The following is a 25,863-nucleotide window of genomic DNA, read 5'->3' as shown; positions in this document are numbered from 1 at the left end:
CATCACAGATGCTGGCTTTTGAACTGTGCACTGATAAGCCAGATGGTCCCTCTCCTCTTTAGCCTGGAGGATGTGGTGTCCATGATTTCTAAAAAATTTTTTCTAATTTTGATTCATCAGACCTCGGGACAATTTTTCACTTCACCTCAGTCCATCATAAAAGAGCTCAGGGCCCAGAGAAGGTGGCAGTGTTTCTATATATTGTTTATATTTGGTTTTAACTTGCATTTGTGGATGCAGTAATTAACTGTTTGCACAGACGATGGTTTTCTGAAGTGTTCCTGAGCCCGTACAGTGAATTCCACTACAGACACGTGTCTGCTTTTAATACAGTGTCGCCTGAGGGCCTGAAGATCACAGGCATCCAATGTCAGTTTTCAGCCTTGTCTCTTGCATACAGAGATTTCTCCAGATTCTCTGAATTTTTTTAATGATATTATGTACCATAGATGATGTGATCCCCAAATTCTTTGCAATTTTACATTGAGGAACATTATTCTTAAATTGTTGCACTGTTTGCCCACGCAGTCTTTCACAGAGCGGTGAACCCCTCCCCATCTTTACTTCTGAGAGACTCCGCCTCTCTGGGATGTTCTTTCTATACACAATCATGTTACTAACCTGTTGCCAATTAACCAAATTAGTTTTTTTTTAGCATAACACAACTTTTTCAGTCTTTTGTTGCCCCGTCCCAACTTTTTTTGAAATGTGTTCAACATTTGATATGTTGTCTTTGTACTATTTTCAAGGAAATATAGGGTTTCCATGATTTGCAAATCTTCACACACTGTTTTTATTTATGTTTTACACAATGTCCCAACTTTTTTGGAATTGGAAATTGTAGAACAAACTGTATTGATAAGAAAATATCGCACTTCGCTACTAACAAAAATAACTCTGCAGCAGGATTTTAAAAACAGAAGCGTGCACATGTCTAGTTGAGTCTAGTCTATTAGAAACTAATTATGAACTTGAGTGATGTTGCAGAGTGTCAGTCAATCACAGACCATGCTGACAGTGCTGGCTATTCTAGCTCGGAGGGATTTTTTTTTGGGGGGGAGTGGAGTGGTAAGCTTCACATTTACTTCAAATTAGCCATCCTGTTTAGACCACACCCAATTTGGGTTGAAATCTGAATAGAGATATGTATATTTGGAGCGCGAAAAAGCCACAGATCAATACAGTATCAATGCATGACACTCATAGTGTAGATACATCTGGCAAGCTGTTTTACCATTTACTCAAATCACACTCCTATTTGCAATTACATTTTAGATATCCATAATAACATTCTTACTAGTAGAAATTCTTACTAGTCAAAATAAATGTAAGATGTCTAAAAAGCTTTAAAAAATAGAAACGACCAATATTTTAATACCTAGACTGTATTGCAGATATCTGTAATTAAGCCTATTGTTGATTTGCGAAATTTGAGTTTCTCCTAGTACGAATTCTATTGCAGCTATCCAGAATTTTTCTCATTCTCATCTCATTATCTCTAGCCGCTTTATCCTTCTACAGGGTCGCAGGCAAGCTGGAGCCTATCCCAGCTGACTATGGGCGAAAGGCGGGGTACACCCTGGACAAGTCGCCAGGTCATCACAGGGCTGACACATAGACACAGACAACCATTCACACTCACATTCACACCTACGGTCAATTTAGAGTCACCAGTTAACCTAACCTGCATGTCTTTGGACTGTGGGGGAAACCGGAGCACCCGGAGGAAACCCACGCGGACACAGGGAGAACATGCAAACTCCACACAGAAAGGCCCTCGCCGGCCCTGGGGCTCGAACCCAGGACCTTCTTGCTGTGAGGCGACAGCGCTAACCACTACACCACCGTGCCGCCCTCCAGAATTTTTGAGATAGCAAAAATGCAGTTGTGGATATCTGAAATTGAAAGTCCAATAGGGGAGAGCAGGGAGACTTGGGACAAGTTTTCAGTTTTTGTAGATTGTGTGAAATTCTTTGACGGTAGCATCACATTCATATTGCATTAGAGAGTATTTACTACACCCTGATACCACAACATTAGCTTCTCAGCTTGTCATATACAGTATACTGGCCTTTAGGCTTCACTTTTTCTGTCATTATTTTTGCGGGGAGACATGAGACACTGATGGGAGATATGGGACAAAAATAAAATACCTAGGCCTACATGTTTAACTTTTATTTATTATCAAAACTTGTAACATATGAACTGTATGGACACACAATGCTGGTACAGCGATAGAAAAATGCCAGTTTACCCAAAATCTGACGAGACAAAACATTTCATTCCTTCTTGAGAATGGGACTAAGTTTAATCCTCATGCAGGTACATGCCCACATTTTTAACAAAATGTTTAAAACAATTTTATATTTATAAACCACAAGAAAAAACCTGTAACATGAGTCCTCAAAAAAAATCTCCCAGCCTTACTTGCCCAATGGGCAAGCAGCACCCAAAACATACTTACCCGAAAAACAATTCCACTTGCCCAGAGCTTTATTTTATTTTGGAGAGTACAGAATGCAGTTGATTTTTAATTTTTTTATTATTATTTTTTAAATAGGTGAAGAAGCATAATTAGGATAGATCCACAAAACCATAACACCAATATATGCAGACACATTCAGAAAGAAAGCAGTTCCAGTAGCAGATGAATGACTTATTTAGGGTATATTAAGCTGTGGAGAGTTTTGAATGAGTATAATAATAATAATAATAATAATAATAATAATAATGCTGGAGCTTTGTTTCTGTTATCAAAGGACCACAGTCCTGTGCAAAATGTCACCGTGGAACCAGAGTGTAGAAATGAACCTACAGTTCGAGAGAGTTCTACACAAACACACTGAACTTTACAACAGCTGCACGCATGTGAAATGGAAATAAATCGACTAAGGCAGAAAAACTATTTTGGATAAAATTGTTATTGTCCGTTACACACTTATCAGCCTGTGTGACTCAGTTGTGCCTTTGAATTGAGAATTAATGAAAAGGAAACTGAACATTAACCGTTTATTTAAATTATTATTACAAGGGTGATTATAGTTACTGTATGACTACAGCTACAACTGGAATGTGCTGATTCTGTTAGCGTTTGTAATTATTGTTCCGTCCACTATGAGATAAAATTAAAATAAAATCTTACAATATTGTTTGAAAGTCTAGAGCAAGATATTTTGTTATTTTACCAATAACACATGGGTGCAAGTATAAAATTTTCAAAAACCTGAAAAGTCTGACAAGGTCAGACATGCATGGCGCAGCCATGCGGGGGGTGGGGGGTGGGGGTGGGGTGGGGGTGTTACAAAGGGAGGTGAGCCCCCCTTAGGGCTCGAAAAAAAATTTAAATTACAAGTTAAAATGGTTGTCTCTCATGCAATCTCATGCAAACATTTAAAGTATTAATAGTTATATGATTTGCGTATTCACATCAAATGTTTAATACATTTCATCAATTCATCTGAAATAACAATATTTCAAGTACAAGGCTTGATATTTCAAAACATCTAGCAACTACTAATTTAAATGTTGAAATAACCATTTTTAATATGCTTTTGATGTGATACCTTTTTTTACAATACTGGAATAGCTGTGTTGATTTGGTCGAACAACGTACTACATACGTGAAACATGATATCACACATGTATAACACCGTGAAACAACGGGCTAGTCAGGACCGCTCGTCAGTGAGTGGCGTATAAATTGAATGAGGTTTGTGGTGAAGATGAGATGAAAAGATTTGTCTCGTGCAGAGACTGTACCGCGGTAACCCGGTAATACGCTGAGAGTCGAGCCAATGATTTTCCGTTTCAAAATCTGGCTTTTTCCGTTTCGGACAATGAAAAATTCCATTTCAATTCCGTTTCACAATTTCAGTTCAAAATTGTTCTGTTTGGCTCCAATTTAGTAATTCTGGCTGGCATAATTTTACTTGGGTTTCAAAGTATTGCATCTCTAGACACAAATGGTCCTTTGCATGATGGAGTCATTCATGAAAAAAATATATAATAAAGCAATTACACTGACAGTAAGCTGATAAATTGCATTAATAAAAAAATTAAAGTGGAATCACAGATTGAGACAACTCAAAATATTTTACTTGACATACTGATAACAGATAAATCAAGAAACTAGGATCACCGTTAACTAAAAACCTATCTCATATAATAATATATGCAATATAATAGCATATATATCATCTCAATATAATATTGAGAGTACTGATAAATTAATAGGGATAAATTAATATTCAGTAATACTTACTGAGCCTGTAATGACAATACTCATAACTGACTGTTTAAAAATATTACTCTATATCCATCTTTTTTAGTACACAACAAACTCATGAAACAATGGTTCCTAACAAAAACACAGAACACACTCTCAAACAGACTAGAACACACTCTCAAACAGACTAGAATAGTTTAACTTTGATTGTAATGACAGTCCTGAATATTCCTTGCAGATCAATCACTGAGTGCTCGGAGTACCTAGAAACGCTGCTCGATATCGCCATTATGATAGAGCATCATAAGTTGTTTAGTATTGGTCTCCGTGAGACTGAATCTTCTGTCATTTAGAAGATGTTTACACATGGAAAAGGAGCGCTCAACGTCCACACTCGCCACTGGCAACTGTATGGCATCCTTGGCCACCAGAGCATTCGTTTCTTTTTCGCGGTCGCCATTCTGGTTGTGACGCGGGGAGCAAATCTGTAAACAAGCAGCTCATTGGCTGGCTAGGTGTGCCACAAGCCAACCACAATCACCGACAAAGCTGCCTTGACCGGAAAGGCATGTCTGCTTGGGCGTTAGCGGCAGTTACGCAGAAGCCTTCTTGCGGCAGTTACACTTTGACACGCGAGCAATGTTTCACTATAAAAATTCTGTAATTTCTGTCCGTTTTCCGCGATTGCGGAAAATCATTGGCCCTATGAAAGTGAGAAGGCCACCCCCCCAAATAAAAAATCTTAACGGATTTACACGATTTGGAAAAATGACTTTTTCAGAACTGAAAAAACCGGAGCTTCCGGCACATGCCGGAAAACTTGCACCCATGATAACAACACTTCAGATATTGTTTTAACAATAATAAGCATCACTGTATAAATGACAGAGTGCAGATACATAGCTGTGTAACTACATGTCCTTGGGGTTGATGAGACATGGAGGGGTGGGGATACCATCTAGCCCACAGTTTAGGTCAGAGCCCTTTGAGAGTAAATGCTTTGGCTTTTGCAACATTCTGTTCCCAAAAGCTGATGTTGGGAAAAAGTCTTTGCACAAAGAAGGTTTTCTTGTTTCTGTAGTTTTTTTTTTTTAAACTGTTCTTCCGTGTCTGGACTTTTCGGGAAAAAGAATGTATATTCCAACATGTAGCTAATGCTAACGCTAGGCCACAAATCTACACTGTCACTCCAGTCGTTTCGAGGAATTTTATATGGATCATAACCGCTAATAAACTAATTTCCGTGTATATCTGTCCTTCACTTCTTTCTGGCTAAGATTGTCCAAGTAATCCGGTAGTAGAGCTTTTTTAGCTGTAGTTTTCTTTGGACAACAGTAACAGATGCCGGACAGCTCCGCTTGGCTTCAGTATGTGAACAGCCATTCAGTGGGCCCTGTATGTGTTTATGATTTTTATGTCACAATTTACAACCAAGGGGAGACACCCTTTGTTGGCTGTCCATCAATCACAGGCTCCTGTGCCATATGGGCGGTATGTTGATAAATCTCATCTCATCTCATGTCATTATCTCTAGCCGCTTTATCCTTCTACAGGGTCGCAGGCAAGCTGGAGCCTATCCCAGCTGACTACGGGCGAAAGGCGGAGTACACCCTGGACAAGTTGCCAGGTCATCACAGGGCTGACACATAGACACAGACAACCATTCACACCTACGGTCAATTTAGAGTCACCAGTTAACCTAACCTGCATGTCTTTGGACTGTGGGGGCAACCGGAGCACCCGGAGGAAACCCACGCGGACACGGGGAGAACATGCAAACTCCGCACAGAAAGGCCCTCGCCGGCCATGGGGCTCGAACCCGGACCTTCTTGCTGTGAGGCGACAGCGCTAACCACTACACCACCGTGCCGCTTATGTTGATAAATATTTAGAAAATAAAAATTATATAATTACGAAATATATGAAACCATCAAAAACAATAAATTGTAATATGTATATACTGGTTAGAGGTAAGGAACATTATCCAGCGATATCATTTATTATTAACTCCAATCGTGATATAAAAGTTCCAAGTTTGACACCTGCCCGCTTCAATCGCGCTGCTGGCACATGATGTCCTTGACCCTCGTCACCCTTAGCCAATTGGTGTAATTACGTGGACCCCTCTGAGCCGAGCTTTTCCAGTACACTTGAACACACACATACTTTGACAAATTATGACCAAAAACAAGGAAATGAATGGTTTCCTCAAAATATTTTTTTTGTACTTTTCTATATTGTCGTGTTGATGAATAAACCTTAACACAGTTCCTGTGAAATGAGACAAGCTACTTTAGACTGGTTCCCTGCTCTCTTAACACAGAGTGAGCATACAGTCAATGTCTCTGACACTTGGTAGGATAAATTTTATACAGGAACCAGTCCAGGAAAACAAGCTTTTCAATAGACATAGGTGAACTTTGTTTTGAGGAGGAGTCAGATGTCACGATACGTGATTCACTTTGCAGAATGATAATAATAATAATAATAATAATAATAATTGAAATATGCTACTGCTGGACTGACAGTTCAAACCTGCATCATGGAGCAGTTGCCTGTGTTGCTTAGGTTGCCAGCACTAACTTTTGTCTTCTGATTGGACGGTTATGATTAAAGTTTTACTCGTCCTTGCACATACTTTAGTCGTCTCGGACGATCGGGCACGCGTTTTTTCGAGCATTGACCATGAACTGTCCCAACTCTCCCCATCTGGTCATTTTGAAAAAAAAAAAAAAATCTTTCAATGTTTTCCCCACAAAATTTCAGTTTAATAACTCATCTCATCTCATTATCTCTAGCCGCTTTATCCTTCTACAGGGTCGCAGGCAAGCTGGAGCCTATCCCAGCTGACTATGGGCGAAAGGCGGGGTACACCCTGGACAAGTCGCCAGGTCATCACAGGGCCAACACATAGACACAGACAACCATTCACACTCACATTCACACCTACGGTCAATTTAGAGTCACCAGTTAACCTAACCTGCATGTCTTTGGACTGTGGGGGAAACCGGAGCACCCGGAGGAAACCCACGCGGACACGGGGAGAACATGCAAACTCCACACAGAAAGGCCCTCGCCGGCCCCGGGGCTCGAACCCAGGACCTTCTTGCTGTGAGGCGACAGCGCTAACCACTACACCACCGTGCCGCCCACAGTTTAATAACTAATACTATATATTTGATAACTCTAGACGACAGACTTTCATTCCTAACAAATCCCGAATTCTCTAGCATACATTACACCATAGAATGGAGGTGGACTGTGAAGTAGAAAATACAAGTTTTGGTTGACAAAAATATTGAACTGCACAGACCTGACTGCAGTGTCCAGTTTCACGGTTCCAAAGGAAGTAGGTTACTCTAAGGGGCAAAACCTAACATTTGATGTCATCTAAAACAGCGTTTCTCAACCTTTTTTCAGTCACGGCACCCTTCAGAAGTATGCAAATTCTCAAGGCACCCCCATATAAAATATACGCAGTCACGCTGACCATACGCTGACCCCGGCAGTGATGTTGTGACATGGGAAAGGGGGCCGTGAGACAAATTTTGATGATGCATGAGGCGGCGATGATCTGCATTCGTGTAACTATAATTTTTTGGAATTTTAATTCTCATATCATCTCTAGCCGCTTTATCCTGTTCTACAGGGTCGCAGGCAAGCTGGAGCCTATCCCAGCTGACTACGGGCGAAAGGCGGGGTACACCCTGGACAAGTCGCCAGGTCATCACAGGGCTGACACATAGACACAGACAACCATTCACACTCACATTCACACCTACGGTCAATTTAGAGTCACCAGTTAACCTAACCTGCATGTCTTTGGACTGTGGGGGAAACCGGAGCACCCGGAGGAAACCCACGCGGACACGGGGAGAACATGCAAACTCCGTACAGAAAGGCCCTTGCCGGCCACGGGGCTCGAACCCGGACCTTCTTGCTGTGAGGCGACAGCGCTAACCACTACACCACCGTGCCACCCTGGAATTTTAATTCATTTTATTTATTTCAATGTTAGAATATATACAGTGGGGCAAAAAAGTATTTAGTCAGTCACCAATTGTGCAAGTTCTCCCACTTAAAAAGATGAGTGAGGCCTTCATCATAGGTATACCTCAACTATGAGACAAAATGAGGAAAAAAAAATCCAGAAAATCACATTGTCTGATTTTTAAATAAATTTATTTGCAAATTATGGTGGAAAATAAGTATTTGGTCAATAACAAAAGTTCATCCCAATACTTTGTTATATACCCTTTGTTGGCAATGACAGAGGTCAAATGTTTTCTGTAAGTCTTCACAAGGTTTTCACACACTGTTGCTGGTATTTTGGCCCATTCCTCCATGTAGATCTCCTCTAGAGCAGTGATGTTTTGGGGCTGTCGCTGGGCAACACGGACTTTCAACTCCCTCCAAAGATTTTCTATGGGGTTGAGATCTGGAGACTGGCTAGGCCACTCCAGGACCTTGAAATGCTTCTTACGAAGCCACTCCTTCGTTGCCCGGGTGGTGTGTTTGGGATCATTGTCATGCTGAAAGACCCAGCCACGTTTCATCTTCAATGCCCTTGCTGATGGAAGGAGGTTTTCACTCAAAATCTCACAATACATGGCCCCATTCATTCTTTCCTTTACACGGATCAGTCGTCCTGGTCCCTTTGCAGAAAAACAGCCCCAAAGCATGATGTTTCCACCCCCAGGCTTCACAGTAGGTATGGTGTTCTTTGGATGCAACTCAGCATTCTTTCTCCTCCAAACATGACAAGTTGAGTTTTTACCAAAAAGTTCTATTTTGGTTTCATCTGACATTCTCCCAATCCTCTTCTGGATCATCCAAATGCTCTCTAGCAAACTTCAGATGGGCCTGGACATGTACTGGCTTAAGCAGGGGGACACGTCTGGCACTGCAGGATTTGAGTCCCTGGTGGCGTAGTGCGTTACTGATGGTAGCCTTTGTTACTTTGGTCCCAGCTCTCTGCAGGTCATTCACTAGGTCCCCCCGTGTGGTTCTGGGATTTTTGCTCACCATTCTTGTGATCATTTTGACCCCACGGGGTGAGATCTTGCATGGAGCCCCAGATCGAGGGAGATCATCAGTGGTCTTGTATGTCTTCCATTTTCTAATAATTGCTCCCACAGTTGATTTCTTCACACCAAGCTGCTTACCTATTGCAGATTCAGTCTTCCCAGCCTGGTGCAGGTCTACAATTTTGTTTCTGGTGTCCTTTGACAGCTCTTTGGTCTTGGCCATAGTGGCGTTTGGAGTGTGACTGTTTGAGGTTGTGGACAGGTGTCTTTTATACTGATAACGAGTTCAAACAGGTGCCATTAATACAGGTAACGAGTGGAGGACAGAGGAGCCTCTTAAAGAAGTTGTTACAGGTCTGTGAGAGCCAGAAATCTTGCTTGTTTGTAGGTGACCAAATACTTATTTTACCGAGGAATTTACCAATCAATTCATTAAAAATCCTACAATGTGATTTCCTGGATTCTTTCCCCCCATTCTGTTTCTTATAGTTGAAGTGTACCTATGATGAAAATTACAGGCCTCTCTCATCTTTTTAAATGGAAGAACTTGCACAATTGGTGGCTGACTAAATACTTTTTTGCCCCACTGTAATTTTTTGACGGCACCCCAGTTGAGAAAGGTTGATCTAAAACGTGACTGGTTGGAATTAATTTACGGGAATGCAAACTGTTCCAAGTCTCCCCTCTCACAACTCTCCCCGCTGTCCTCTAAAACATGACCGGCAAAAGTGACGTCATTTGTCCGAGGGAGAATGACGTTTGGATATCTGAAATGACAGTTGTGGAAGGGAGAATGCCACTGTAGGTCTGAAATGTTCTTTTTGACTAGAAAGAACTGAATCACGGAGATCTGCAATAGTTATTAAATATTAAAACGACTTGCCATAGACAGCCTACATGCTAGGTGTTCCTAATAAAGTGAATTCACTAGTGGGACACATCATCCCCGGTGTAATGTTACCGTTTTTGAATATGTGTATCCGCAGTCTGGACTCGTCCACTCTGCCCTCTGCGTCCATCACCCCGGGCAGGTTCACGCGCTGCAAAGCGGATATGGGTGACGTCACGGGGGCGACACGTGACACGTGGGATATGTCGCTGTCAGTTCTCAGTGACTTTCCCGTGTGAGAGATGGCACTTCTTCTGTTTCGGTTTTCTTTCCATGCCGAGCTGAATGTAATTTTCCCCTCCAACGGAGCCGCATCACGAGGTGCGCTGACCGTGTGTGAACCCGAGCTCTCCATATTCGGGCTGAAGAGTTGGTCACCGAGTGGAAGCCCAGCAAAACACCCGACATGGGTTCATACAAAGTCTTCAGTCACGTGCATGAAGCATTAAAAGCAAACCGGTGCTGATCCCTGGCCCGGTCCACACACAGCGCTCGAACCCGCAGCCCTTTGAAAGCTGACAGGTTTAAAGTAAACTCAGCTCTCCTGCTCTCACATGACCACAAACTCCTCAGGCTCCAGAGCTCATGGTCTTATTTAGAACAACATTAAACTCCCTCTGCTGGTGAGACCTTTAGCTCCGCCAACTGTGTTAGAGGAGGTTATGTTTTTGCTTCCTTTTGTTTGTTTGTTTGTTCCCAACATAACTCAAAAAGTAGAGAAAGGACTTTGATGGAATGTTAAGTAAAGGTGGGCCATGGGCCAAGGAAACACTTGTTTAGATTTTGATGCAAATCTGGATATGTATGTGGATTCAAGATATTTTTTATTTTTTCCAAACGTAACCCAAAAAGTAGTGAACAGATTTTAATGAAATTTTGATGAAATGTTGAGTAAAGGTGGGCCATGGGCCAAGGAACACTTGGATTTTGATACAAATCCAGATATGTATGTGGATCCAGGATTTTTTTTTTTGGTCCGTTCCAAACATAACTCAAAAAGTAGGGAACAGATTTTAATGAACTGTTGAGTAAAGGTGGGCCATGGGCCAAGGAACACTTGTTTAGATTTTGATGCAAATCTGGATATGTATGTGGATTCAGGATTTTTTTTTTATCTGTTCCAAATGTAACTCAAAAAGTAGTGAACAGATTTTGATGAAATGTTGATGAAATGTTAAGTAAAAGTGGGCCATGGGCCAAGGAACACTTGTTTAGATTTTGATGCAAATCCGGATATGTATGTGGATTCAAGATATTTTTTATTTTTTCCAAACGTAACCCAAAAAGTAGTGAAAAGATTTTAATGAAATTTTGATGAAATGTTGAGTAAAGGTGGGCCATGGGCCAAGGAACACTTGTTTAGATTTTGATGCAAATCTGGATATGTATGTGGATTCAAGATATTTTTTATTTTTTCCAAACGTAACCCAAAAAGTAGTGAAAAGATTTTAATGAAATGTTGATGAAATGTTGAGTAAAGGTGGGCCATGGGCCAAGGAACACTTGTTTAGATTTTGATGCAAATCTGGATATGTATGTGGATTCAAGATATTTTTTATTTTTTCCAAACGTAACCCAAAAAGTAGTGAAAAGATTTTAATGAAATGTTGATGAAATGTTGAGTAAAGGTGGGCCATGGGCCAAGGAACACTTGTTTAGATTTTGATGCAAATCTGGATATGTATGTGGATTCAAGATATTTTTTATTTTTTCCAAACGTAACCCAAAAAGTAGTGAAAAGATTTTAATGAAATGTTGATGAAATGTTGAGTAAAGGTGGGCCATGGGCCAAGGAACACTTGTTTAGATTTTGATGCAAATCTGGACATGTATGTGGATTCAGGATTTTTTTTTTATCTGTTCCAAATGTAACTCAAAAAGTAGTGAACAGATTTTGATGAAATGTTAAGTAAAAGTGGGCCATGGGCCAAGGAACACTTGTTTAGATTTTGATGCAAATCTGGATATGTATGTGGATTCAAGATATTTTTTTATTTTTCCAAACGTAACCCAAAAAGTAGTGAAAAGATTTTAATGAAATGTTGATGAAATGTTGAGTAAAGGTGGGCCATGGGCCAAGGAACACTTGGATTTTGATACAAATCCAGATATGTATGTGGATCCAGGATTTTTTTTTTGTCCGTTCCAAACATAACTCAAAAAGTAGGGAACAGATTTTAATGAACTGTTGAGTAAAGGTGGGCCATGGGCCAAGGAACACTTGTTTAGATTTTGATGCAAATCTGGATATGTATGTGGATTCAGGATTTTTTTTTTTTATCTGTTCCAAATGTAACTCAAAAAGTAGTGAACAGATTTTGATGAAATGTTGATGAAATGTTAAGTAAAAGTGGGCCATGGGCCAAGGAACACTTGTTTAGATTTTGATGCAAATCTGGATATGTATGTGGATTCAAGATATTTTTTAATTTTTCCAAACGTAACCCAAAAAGTAGTGAAAAGATTTTAATGAAATTTTGATGAAATGTTGAGTAAAGGTGGGCCATGGGCCAAGGAACACTTGGATTTTGATACAAATCCAGATATGTATGTGGATCCAGGATTTTTTTTTTGTCCGTTCCAAACATAACTCAAAAAGTAGGGAACAGATTTTAATGAACTTTTGAGTAAAGGTGGGCCATGGGCCAAGGAACACTTGCATAGATTTTGATGCAAATCCGGATATGTATGTGAAGCCAGGATATTTTTTTGTCTATTCCAAACATAACTCAAAAAGTAGTGAACAGATTTTGATGAAATGTTGATGAAATGTTCAGTAAAGTTAGGCCATGGGCCAAGGAACACTTGTTTAGATTTTGATGCAAATCTGTATATGTATGTGGATTGAGGATTTTTTTTATCTGTTCCAAATGTAACTCAAAAAGTAGTGAACAGATTTTGATGAAATGTTGATGAAATGTTAAGTAAAAGTGGGCCATGGGCCAAGGAACACTTGTTTAGATTTTGATGCAAATCTGTATATGTATGTGGATTCAGGATTTTTTTATTTGTTCCAAACGTAACTCAAAAAGTAGTGAACAGATTTTGATGAAATGTTGATGCAAATTTTGATGAAATGTTCAGTAAAGGTGGGCCATGGGCCAAGGAACACTCATTTAGATTTTGATGCAAATCTGGATATGTATTTGGATCCAGGATTTTTTGTCTGTTCCAAACATAACTCAAAAAGTAGTGAACAGCTTTTGATGAAATGTTGATGAAATTTTGAATAAAGGTGAGCCATGGGCCAAGGAACACTTGTTTAGATTTTGATGCAAATCCGGATATGTCTGCGGATCCGGGCTTTTTTTTTTTGTCTGTTCCCAGTGTAACTCAAAAAGTAGTGAATGGATTTGGATGAAATTTGGTGTACAGCTTTAATATTATCCTAGGTTCAAGTGATTTGATTTTGATGTCGATTATATGTGGCTTGGTGGAGGTATGCTCTCTACTGAGTGCCCTTCTAGTTTGGTTTGCATTTACCCTGGGGTGTAGTGTTGCTCATCTGATCATGTAATTATTCACATTTATCATTAGGCTAATCCATAGCACTTTTGATTTGTAATTATTCTTTTACAATGTATATACAGTATAGTATCATATATTCAAATGGCAGCAAGATGGATTGCTCTGTTGTAAACTTTAGGGAAGGTTACTACATCAGTAAACATATTTTGGAAAAGAAATGTTCTTGTTGGAAGAAGACCTATGTTGGTAATTTGACAATATTATTTCAGATTTCATTTTTAATATGCATATGTATGCTACTTTGATGGCTGCAGTGTATTTTGCACATGAACTGAACTGCTGTTTGGGCAGAGCGATATCTACAGATGGTTGTGAATCATGCTTTTTAACAGCTGTGAAAAAATGCAATATGTGTGGTTCAGTAATTAGAGTAAATTTTTCCATTTAAATGGTCAACAAGGATGGTGGTGACAGTTATTCAAACAGTAAGTGGGTGAAAAAAACTTGCTGATTTTGGAAAACCCACCGTGTGGAAATATACAAGACCTTTAACCTTATAACAGAAGCAGTGCATCCTATTCATTAATTAATTTCCATATTTGTTTGTTGTTTCTTTAATTGTATCACTTGGAATTTAATGTTCATCACATTCCTTTTGCTTTCTTTCCTTGGCTGTTGTCCTGTCTCTGTCCGGGGGTTCTGTTATGATTTAATGCATTGAGCCTCCTCTCGCTGGACAACTTTGGTTCTCCTGGATAATTTTCATCATGCATGGTCACTCTGGGCCCCCTGTCTACTCAGAGTCCATGGAATTATCCTCAGGCCCACCTTTTTACAGCACTCCTGCTTCTGGTATATGTATCTTGTGTGTTTTGTTTCTTGAAAACTTTAATAATTAACATTAGATTCTTTTCTTCATTATTTCACTCGGTTATTTCACACTTACATTCCTGACCAAAAGTCCTAAAATGGAAACGTGAGCATAAAATACCAATAATCTGAAGTATTTCAGATCAAATTAAGTCAAAATTTATTTTAATTCATCTAAAAGTCTTTTTTGATTAAGCTATAATAGATATGACACATTTTATACTGTTAAAAAATCAATTGTTTTATTGTCAGTATCAATAATCTCAGATAAAAACACTAGATCAGTACAGTATATCTCAGTAGAAACACTGCCAGAATCAGCACAGCATTTAAAATTGTATAACAGACTCAAACATTTATGAAGTAAAGGGCATTCCATCTGTCATGTCCTTAACATCTTCATCATGACATGTGTTCACACTGTCAATGATGTCCTGGGAGGAAAAAATATTTGCAGCATCGACAGATATTTGACACCTTTTTTCATGATTGAGAACATGTGTGAGAAACCGCAAGTCAGAATACACATCAAGGATTGCCATCTGTATAATATTTATGCGCAGAACGACCTTTTGATGTATGGTAATGATCTGTGGGTGTTTATGAGTCATAAGATTCGCTTATGTTGGATGAAAAACAGGAGTTGTACATACAGAGCCGTTTAGAAAGATGTCACCTTACGTTTATATGTAAACCAGTACAAGAAATAACAATCGATGTATAGGAAAACAAAGTATACAAGCCGATAAAAACCGTTGCCACAAACTTTAATGATAATGGAAGAGCAATAAGGAATGTGAGAAGGGTATTTTCTGTGGTGGTGTTCTCAGTATCAGCATCTGAAAATGAAAATAATAATAATAATAATAATAATGGATGTAGTAATAATTAGGGATGTCTCAAGTGGCAGTCTGTGGGGTCCAAGCACATTGGGAGTGCAAATAGGGCCCAAAATGTCCAGTTGCATAGTTACAGCAAATAGAGTTACACAGTACAACAGAGGGACCATAGAAATCCATACTTGTCAAGTTTTGTAACTGTAAATTAATGCAAACCATGTAAAATACATGCTGATTGGCTGACTGCGGCCTTGTGTGTGTGTGTGTTTTTTTAAAACCCAGTTAGCACAAATATGCCAGACACTAAATTTCAACTCCATGTGATTTACAGCTCCTGAGGAAAACCCAAACCTCGCACATCACCTCAGAATCAAGTCCTGACCATACCTTTAATCGATTTAATATGTCATGCAATATAGTTTTTTGAGTAAATTAAGGATTGATTGGCTAGAACTGGGGCGGCACGGTGGTGTAGTGGTTAGCGCTGTCGCCTCACAGCAAGAAGGTCCGGGTTTGAGCCCCATGGCCGGCGAGGGCCTTTCTGTGTGGAGTTTGCATGTTCTCCCCGTGTCTGCGTGGGTTTCCTCCGGGTGTTCCGGTTTCCCCCACAGTCCAAAGACATGCAGGTTAGGCTAACTGGTGACTCTAAATTGACCGTAGGTGTGAATGTGAGTGTGAATGGTTGTCTATGTGTCAGCCCTGTGATGACCTGCCGACTTGTCCAGGGTGTACCCTGCCTTTCGCCTGTAGTCAGCTGGGATAGGCTCCAGCTTGCCTGCGACCCTGCAGAACAGGATAAAGCAGCTAGAGATAATGAGATGAGATGAGATGGCTAGAACTGACTGGCAGGTGATGGCCCTTTTATTTTGAACATATGGCAGAAATCCTAGGACTAGTTTGCTTTTTTTTTTGAGTGCAATATACAACTCTAAATCAGAAAAACTTGGGATGGTATGGAAAATGCAAATAAACAAAAGAAAGCAGTGATTTCTAAATTTACTTTGACTTGCATTTCATTGCAGACAGTATGAACCCAATATATTTCATGTTTTATCTGGTCAATTTCATTTCATTTGTGAATATATATCCATTCCTGTGTTTCAGGCCTGATACACATTCCAAAAAAACCCAAAAAAGTTGGGAAGGGGGAATTTAGGGCTAGTGACTAGGTTAAAAAAAAAAAATTAAATAATGATGCGATTTGAAACGGGGAATGTCAACAAATGATTTGAGTGCAATACAGATCAAAGGTTATTCACAAATCAATCAGTGGTTTCAGTTTTACTGTAATTTCAACATACCGTTCCCAATTTTTCTGATTTGTGGCTGTAATATACCGTCAGGGTCATATGAACAACAGAATAGGCTTAATATGTAGGCTAAGAAGAGAAGTTTCATTAAACTGTTTACATTAGGACTTGCTCATAAAGGAAAATATTGCACATGCAATTTTATCAAAGCATAAATAAGTTGTTAAATTAATGAAACTACAATATTGGATTTTCTCTAGTGAACAAAGCTGGGTTTGTCTAAAAGATAAGGTGTATCTCTCTCTCTTATTTATTTATATATATATATATATATATATATATATATATATATATATATATATATATATATAAAATTATAAAAACTATTTTTACACACACACAGTTCTGGTCAAAAGTTTATATACAGTGAGATGAATGTCATCTTGGATATGAATGTCATGGCAATATTTGGGCTTTCAATGATTTCTCGGAACTGTTCTTTTTCTGTGGTAGAATGATTGTACAGCATACATCTTTTAAAAAAACTTGTATTCGGTGCACAATTTTCTTTGGGATTTCTGAAATCAACCCAGGGTCAAAATTATACATACAGCGTCAAATATTTACATATGCTCACTTAGATTATTCATTCAGAGGTGCTGAAACTTCCAAAATGTCTCTTATCCTTGCCAAGGCCGAGGTATCTAAACTTCCTGTTAGTGATCATGATTGATGACAGCTGGTAGCTTCTCTGTGCTTTCATAAAAAGGGTTTGTTTACAGCACTCATGGGATTGACCAACACACAGTAAAATGGGAAAGTCCAAGGAGCTCAGTGCAGATCTGAGAAAGAGGATCGCAGATGTACACAACTCCAGAATGTCTCTTAGAGCCATTTCTAAACAACTGCAAATTCCAAGATGAGTTCAAATAATTGTATGTAAGTTACAGGGAGGTGTGGTCACTTGGCCAAGCCACTTTGCTTCACAAAAACCCAAACTGTCACCCTCAGCTGAAAGGAAATTGGTTTGGATGGTCAGGAACAACCTGGGAACCACCATGGCACAACCCTGCCATGAACTGGAAGCAAATGGGATCACTGTCTACAGTTCAGATCACCATGGACTAAAAGGCTGCTATCCAAGAAGTAACTCCCTGCTCCAAAACTGACACCTTCGAGCTTAACTAAAGTTTGAAGCTGACCACACAGACAAAGAAAAATCCTTCTGGAGGAAAGCTGTATGGTCAGATCAGACAAAGATTGAGTTGTTTGGCCACAATGACCACCATTTACAGAGGGACACTGTACCAGCTGGTGGTGGTGGTGGTTAGGATCATCATGCTCTGGGGCTGTTTTGCTGCCAGTGGAACTGGTTCATTGCATAAAGTGGATGGAATAATGAAGAAGGAGGACTACCTCAGAATTCTTCAGCATAACCTCAAACCATTGGAAACTTGAACATGATTGGGAGTCACAACAGGACAGTGTACCCAAACATGCATCAGAGCTGGTTGTGGAGGATAAAGCAGGCTAACATTAAACTTAAAACAAGTCCTGACTTCAACCCTATTGAAAATATATGGACCGTGCTTATAAGTCAATTCCATGCCAAGAAAAAAAAAACAAATTTAATTGAACTCTACTAATTCTACCATGAAGAGTCATAAAATATCTAACCAGAATTCAGGCAGAAGCTTGTTCATGATAAACAAAAATGTTTGGTCAAGGTGAATCTTGCAAAGCGACATTTTACCCAAATATTAGGTGTGCTGTATGTATACTTTTGACCCTGTGTTGATTTCAGAAAACTGTACACCGAATTCAAGTTTTTTTTAAAAGATGTATGCTGTACAGTTATTCTGCCACAGAAAAACAACAGTTCAGAGAAATCACTGAAAGCCCAAATATTGCCATGACATTCATGTCACTGTACGTAAACTTCTGACCACAACTCTGTGTGTGTGTGTAATATATAATACACACACACACACACACACACACACACACACACACACACACACACACACACACACACACAAACAGTTTGTAGAGTTTCTTATGTATTATTCAGTTTTAATTTCAACATACTGTTACAATTTCTTCTGATTTGGGGTTGTAGATCCTTAATAATAATAATAATAATAATAATAAAGTATTCCTTACCAGTTTTATTAACAGTATTATCTGTGGTACTGAGGATGGTTGTGTCTGTAGTCACCGGCTCTTGAACAATGAGGATTGTGCCATTTGCATAATGCTGCAGTATTTTTTGATCAATCCGGTAGATGAAATTGCAGAAGTACTTGCTGGTGTCATTTAGCTCGAGCATGAAGAGTGAAAGGCTTGCACTTTGCTGACTGCTATTAGCATTCTCACGCAACCTTCCTCTGAACTGGGAAAGGGTTACGACCTCGTGGAGTTGTCCATCAGCACCCTCCCTGTACCACTGTACACGGAATTTAGAAATTTTCCCTTCTTCATCTGCATGGATATGACAGGACAGGGTAACATTTTCTCCCTCAGTGACATGGACAGTGGTTGGCTGCTGTTCCACAAATACGTGACTACAGACAAATGCTATAGTTGGACACAGAGTGTAAGAACCGTCATTTAAAAATAATTTCAAGTATTCTAGATAGAAATATATTTCTGACTCTTTATTTATGCATATTTCACATTTTCTCATCGCACACAAAGACCAAATTAATCTTTATATAGTAAGCTGTTGATCATTACCTACAATAGATAGATAGATAGATAGATAGATAGATAGATAGATAGATAGATAGATAGATAGATAGATAGATAGATAGATAGATAGATAGATAGATAGACTCTTACAATAATTTCACACTAATTTCACAGTGTTCACTTGTTCCACATGTAGTGCATATTTATTTTTCTAGACAATCCTTTTCTTTTAACATTCATATAATTTTTCACATGCAGGACATGCGTTCACTTTCCACCTCTGAATTTTGTCCACAAGATTTATTTATTGTTAGTTTTTCACATGTCAGTAAGATGCTATTATTTTTCACATATTCACCTACAGTTGTGGTCAGAAGTTTACATACAGTGACATGAATGTCATCTTGGATATGAATGTCATGACAATATTTGGGCTTTCAGTCATTTCTTTGAACTGTTATTTTTCTGTGGCAGAATGATTGTACGGCATACATCTTTAATAAATAAAAAAACACTAGAATTTGGTGCACAAGTTTTAATTTTCTTTGGGTTTTCCGAAATCAACACAGGATCAAAATTATACATACAGGATCAAAAATATACATACAGCACACCTAATATTTAGGTAAAATGTCTCTTTGCAAGATTCACCTTGATCAAATATTTTTGTTTACCATGAACAAGCTTCTCACAGAATTCTGGGTGGATATTTCATGACTCTTCATGGTAGAATTGGTAGAGTTCAATTAAGTTTATTTATTTAGTTTTGCAGAAACAGTTGTATGTTTCTGCAAAACCTGATGAGAGACACCAACTTAATAGAATTGAGGAATGTGTAAAGGACATTAGACACTGGATGCTTATTAACTTCCTTCTGCTTAACTCTGACAAGACTGAACTACTTGTACTAGGACCACATGCAGCTAGAAGTAAGTTTTCTGATTACACAGTGACTCTGGATGGCCTTTCTGTTTCTTCACGTGCAGCAGTAAAAGACCTCGGAGTGATTATTGACCCCAGTCTTTCATTCGAAACTCACATTGATAACATTACCCAGATAGCTTTCTTTCATCTCAGAAATATTGCTAAGATAAGAAATTTAATGTCACTACATGACACGGAAAAACTAGTTCATGCTTTCATTACCTCCAGGTTGGATTATTGTAATGCCGTACTGTCTGGATGTTCCAATAAGTTCATAAACAAGCTCCAGTTAGTTCAAAATGCAGCAGCAAGAGTCCTTACTAAAACTAGAAAATATGGCCACATCACCCCTGTCTTATCCACACTGCATCAGCCCTGTGATGACCTGGCGACTTGTCCAGGGTGTACCCCGCCTTTCGCCCGTAGTCAGCTGGGATAGGCTCCAGCTTGCCTGCGACCCTGTAGGACAGGATACAGCGGCTAGAGATAATGAGATGAGATGAGATTATAAAATACTACGATTGACCTTTAAAGCACTGAATGGTCTTGCACCACAGTACCTGAGTGAACTTCTGGTCCTCTACGACCTGCCATGCTTACTTAGATCAAAAGGTGCAGGCTATCTGCTGGTACCTCGTACAGTGAAGGCTACATCAGGGGGTGGAGCCTTTTCTTACAAAGCCCCACAGTTATGGAACAGCCTTCCAAGTAATGTTTGGGAATCAGACACAGTCTCAGTGTTTAAGTCTAGGCTGAAAACATATCTGTTTAGTCAAGCCTTTTGTTAATGGTGTTTATGAGGTAAAGGTGTAGATCTGGAGGGTCCTCAGACATAGTGTTTTGGTAAACTGGGATGTATGGATGCTGTCAGTCCCCCACTCGCTTGCTCACTCGAGTTTGTTGACGGTGTAGTGGCTGGCTGCTTTATGTCCCGGGGTTCCCTCATGCCTGTGTTACCTTCTGGCTCTCCCCTTTTAGTTATGCTGTCATAGTTAGTTGCCGGAGTCCCTGCTTGTACTCAGTGCAGTATGTACACTGTTCCTACTTATTCAGGTGACATTGGGCATACCTAACAACCTGTGTCTCTCCCCCCCCGGCAATCTGTCCCTCTGAGTTACATGTTGGTCCTGGGATCGAGATGCTGACCCCTTCTCCTTCTCAGACCTGCCTGATCCATCCTGGTGCCCTGTGTCTGGTTGGAGTCTCATCGCATCGCTCCTGCAGAGGACGGCTCCATGTGGACAGTTGAAAATCACACTTGGAGGATGCTCTCGATACTTACATAATGCTTTTATGGCTGAGGACTACAGCTGACTTGCTAACTTTAGGACTGCAGTTGTCATGAACAGTTGCACTCAAGTTTCCATCAATGAAGAGTTATAACATCAACGAAACTGACTTCATGTTAAAACTGTTAATGTTATAGTCATGTTGTCTGTTGTTGCCCAAATGAGGATGGGTTCCCTTTTGAGTCTGGTTCCTCTCGAGGTTTCTTCCTTGTGTCGTCTGAGGGAGTTTTTCCTTGCCACCGTTGCCACAGGCTTGCTCATTGGGGATAGATTAGGGATAAATTTAGCTCATGTTTTAAGTCATTCAAATTCTGTAAAGCTGCTTTGCGACAATGTTTATTGTTAAAAGCACTATACAAATAAACTTGACTATTTATTTTTCTTGGCATGGACTCGACTTATAAGCACGGTCCATATATTTTCAATAGGTTTGAAGTCAGGGCTTGTTTTAAGCTCAATGTTAGCCTGCTTTAGCCTCCACAACCAGCTCTGATGCGTATTTGGGTTCATTGTCCTGTTGTAACTCTCAAGTCCCAAGTCATATTCAAATTTTTGATGGTTTATGCTGAAGAACTCTGAGGTAGTCCTCCTTCTTCATTATTCCATCCACTTTGTGCAATGAACCAGTTCCACTGGCAGCAAAACAGCCCCAGAGCATGATGATCCTACCACCACTACCAGCTTGTACAGTGTCCCTCTGTACATGGTGGTCATTGTAGCCAAACAACACAATCTTTGTCTGATCTGACCATACAGCTTTCCTCCAGAAGGCTTTTTCTTTGTCTGTGTGGTCAGCTTCAAACTTTAGTTAAGCTTGAAGGTGTCAGTTTTGGAGCAGGGGGTTATTTCTTGGACAGCAGCCTCTTAGTCCATGGTGATCTGAACTGTAGACAGTGATCCATCAGCTTCCAGTTCATGGCAGGGCTGTGCCATGGTGCTTCTCAGGTTGTTCCTGACCATCCAAACCAATTTCCTTTCAGTTGAGGGTGACAGTTTGGGTTTTCCTGAAGCAAAGTGGCTCAGCAAAGTGACTACACCTCACAATAACTTGGATACAAATTGTTTGAACTGATCTTGGAATTTGCAGTTGTTTAGAAATGGCTCTAAGAGACAATCTGGAGTTGTGTACATCTGTGATCCTCTTTCTCAGATCTGCACTGAGCTCCTTGGACTTTCCTATTTTACTGTGTGTTTTCAATCCAATGAGCGCTGTAAACAAACCCTTTATATGAGACCACAGAAAAACTACCAGCTGTAGTCAATCATGATCACTAACAGGAAGTTGAGAGACCTCGGCCTTGGCAAGATAAGAGACATTTTGGAAGTTTCAGCACCTCTGAATTAATAATCTAAGTGAGCATATGTAAATATTTTACCCTGCATCTATAATTTTGACCCTGTGTTGACTTCAGAAACCCCAAAGAAAATTAAAACTTGTGCACCAAATTCTAGTGTTTTTTTTTTTATTAAAGATGCATGCTGTACATTCATTCTGACTCAGAAGAAGAACAGTTCAAAGAAATTACTGAAAGCCCAAATATTACCATGACATTCATATCCAAGATGACATTCATGCCACTGTATGTAAACTTCTGACCACAACTGTAATTACATGTGAAATATACAGTACTGTGCAAAAGTCTTAGACACATGTAAAGAAATGTTGTAGACCAAAAATTGCTTAAAAAATGAAATGAAAGGTTTCAACATTAAATCAACAAAAACTATAAACAGCAGTAAGCCATAATAAATGAAACAAAGCTGATATTTGGTGTGAGACGGCCCTTTGCTTAAAAAAAAAGTTAGTCTCAGCTGCAGTGAGTGCAGTTTGATAAGGAAATGAGCTGTAGGTTCTACTGAGCATCTTGCAGAATCAGCCACAGCTCTTCTGGACACTTTGACTGTCATATTCGCTTCTTAATTTTGCACCAAAACCCAGCAGCCTTCATGATGTTTTCTTTTTTAATCTGAAAATTGCTCTCTTATGTAATATGCTGCTCAGATACAAACTTTTTTTCCCTGTAACATCTAATTTGTGTTGGAAAACGAACGTTTGGAACTTGAAAATGTTTTTCTACTGACTCGATAATGTAGAAGTCATAAAATAGAAATCTTTAACAAAGTTTGTCTGAAAAAAAAATAGGGGGTCTGAGGCTTTTACACAGTACTGTGTGAGATGTTTCCGTAAAGTGGTATGTTATATATTTTTGGACCAGTAATTAAACAAATGCTTATAGTACAATATTGTATCCAAAATAGTGAGAACTTTAAATATAGCCAAACATATTACCTGAAAGATGGATTACAGCAAAAAGGAGCTCATTAGGTCGCATCTCTTCCTGAATGAAAGAAAAGCCAGCATAACATAATCACATCATATAACATCATCTTGCTCCTGCCACGAACATTACTACTAGTGGTATATTTTTATGCAAAAGCTGATTGGCACACATGAGAAATGAAATGTCCTGCCATAAATGCATCCAGACTGAAAAATAACAGCTGTAAACACAAGGCTAATTAGTAAATAATACAATTCAGGCGTTTACCTGCATTCAAACAATGCATCAGAGGGTTAAGCTTATGATGCTTTAACTTTGATTAAACAGTTTTCACTTCTTTTGTGCATACTGAATAATTCAAAACAAGAGCTAAATTTGAGGATTTTACTTAAAGTAAAAGGTTAATTTGAACTTTAAAGAAAATCATTTTCAGTTGTTCAGCATGCCACTTATCAACCTTTTGCCATCTCTTTGAGCAATAGTTTATTAGAGAAAGCACAGCAGGATGTGTTCATTTCCCCTTTTCTGTATTTATGTTACACCTAACAACTTAATAATGAATACACATTTCATTTACTTTTACAAGTGCAGTGTGTGTTCAGCGTGCCTAACGTACACCTACGGTAAACGATCAGCTTGGCATAATTTACATTTGGAAATCCAGTTGCTACGATGCATGTTTCATCCATGTTGTCTGTATATACGACGAGTTTAAAGTTGTGACTTACCTCTTTCCCCTCCAAAAACAGAGCTTTTTGTTGCAAGATTTTATCTGCCTCTAAGAACATGTGCTTTGAGGGAACAAATGTCACATGAGATGAGGGCTTTCACACGTTTGTAAAATTAAGCCATCATTTCCGTGTTGAGCTGCGTTTCATAAATCCATCCCAGTGTTGCACAACACATAACAGAGGAGAGTTATGTGGTCTCAGGCGTCACCTCATAACTAGTCGTTGCATATAGTGAGTAGTTTCAGTTCATTGTGAGGACTGTTAAATCCTACAGCTTTATTGATTTTGGTTGGCCTTTCATACTAACAAAAACTTCCTCAGTGTTTCTTAACCCATGTGGGTATGGAGAAACAGGAAGTTTTTTGCAAGAAAAGAGAGAAAAACCTTGTCAAGTAAATATTGCAAAATATAGGACTTCTGGCTGCTCAGCTTTAGACATCTCTTCTCGTCAGTGTGAGTTTTCTCTTTTTAAACCTTAAATTAAATATATTCATCATGTAATTTGTTAAAAACATTGATGGATGTACTGTTGAAAGTTTTAATTAAGCATCAACAGCAGTATAACAGCAGTGGTTTATGTGTTTAAATGTTAAAAAGCTTTCAGTTTTTAAGCTTTATTGAAATTATGTTCTATGTTTTCACTCATTGGTTTCACCACTTAATTGTCTTTAGATGGGGCTTTCACTGTGGATAACGATAATTAGCATATATTGTAAGTTCCACATCACTGGTTCTACAGGTAAGACATTTTACGTTAAGTAAGAAATAAAACGCAACACATCACATCTTCATCTGAGGTGGCCCCATATGAAGCGACATTACTGTCACCTCCCTGAATTGGATGCCTTTTCTATAATTGAAATGTTTTATTGTTCTTATCAATGTGCCATGCTACGGTATGAAGATATAATATTTAACAACATCTCTTAACATGTTTTATATACACTATTTATATGATAATAATAATGATGATGACGATGTTAAACAAGTCACTTTTATCATTTATTTATTACTCATTAAAGGAAACTGGGGAACCAAAATTATATCAGAAAAGTTGAATATTATGACATCCATTAACATCAGTATTTCTTGCATAGTGGAGGAAACAGAAAAAAGACATTAAGGCTTTCTAGGAAACACTAGATAAAGGTCAAATGAAAACAGACAGTCAACATAAAGAACAACTTTATTTGGCAACTTGACGCATTTGCGATTGCAAACTTTCAGCACAGAAGCTGCTTCTTGGGAACTATCTTCATCTCGAATATAAAAGTGACTTTTCTCTGGTAAATGACACTGACGGTGGAAAATACTTGGATCTTTAAATGACAACTTTAAAATGTTAACCATTAACCACAGGTTTCATAAATAAGGTATA

The 25,863-nt window shown here is 39.0% G+C and overlaps 2 protein-coding genes across 4 annotated transcripts in view; both read right to left on the bottom strand.

Annotated features, from left to right (window-relative positions):
• The window catches only part of si:dkey-238d18.4 (TBC1 domain family member 25), a 55,320-nt gene extending 44,630 nt beyond the window's left edge, over positions 1–10,690 (bottom strand). For all 3 annotated transcript variants that reach the window (XR_009656881.1, XM_060944254.1, XM_060944253.1), the window contains exon 1: positions 10,214–10,690. Coding sequence is in view for 2 of the 3 variants with exons in the window: in XM_060944254.1 (XP_060800237.1) it covers positions 10,214–10,496 (283 nt within the window). In the remaining variant the exon portion in view is untranslated. The remainder of the gene's footprint in view (positions 1–10,213) is intronic.
• A 4,014-nt stretch (positions 10,691–14,704) lies between these two features.
• LOC132864739 (uncharacterized) lies at positions 14,705–24,751 on the bottom strand. The gene is made up of 4 exons (XM_060898154.1): positions 24,483–24,751; positions 23,763–23,811; positions 18,732–19,145; positions 14,705–15,318 (listed from the first exon to the last, which is right to left on the bottom strand). Exons 1-4 carry the CDS (start codon positions 24,540–24,542, stop codon positions 15,152–15,154), a joined length of 690 nt encoding a protein of 229 aa, XP_060754137.1. The 5' UTR covers positions 24,543–24,751; the 3' UTR covers positions 14,705–15,151.
• Positions 24,752–25,863: the final 1,112 nt, after the last annotated feature.

Source organism: Neoarius graeffei, chromosome 17, assembly GCF_027579695.1.
Source record: "Neoarius graeffei isolate fNeoGra1 chromosome 17, fNeoGra1.pri, whole genome shotgun sequence".
In the NCBI taxonomy this organism is placed as follows: Eukaryota; Metazoa; Chordata; class Actinopteri; order Siluriformes; family Ariidae; genus Neoarius; species Neoarius graeffei.
Note: the sequence above shows the minus strand (reverse complement) of the source record. Positions and strands in the feature narration are given on the sequence as shown.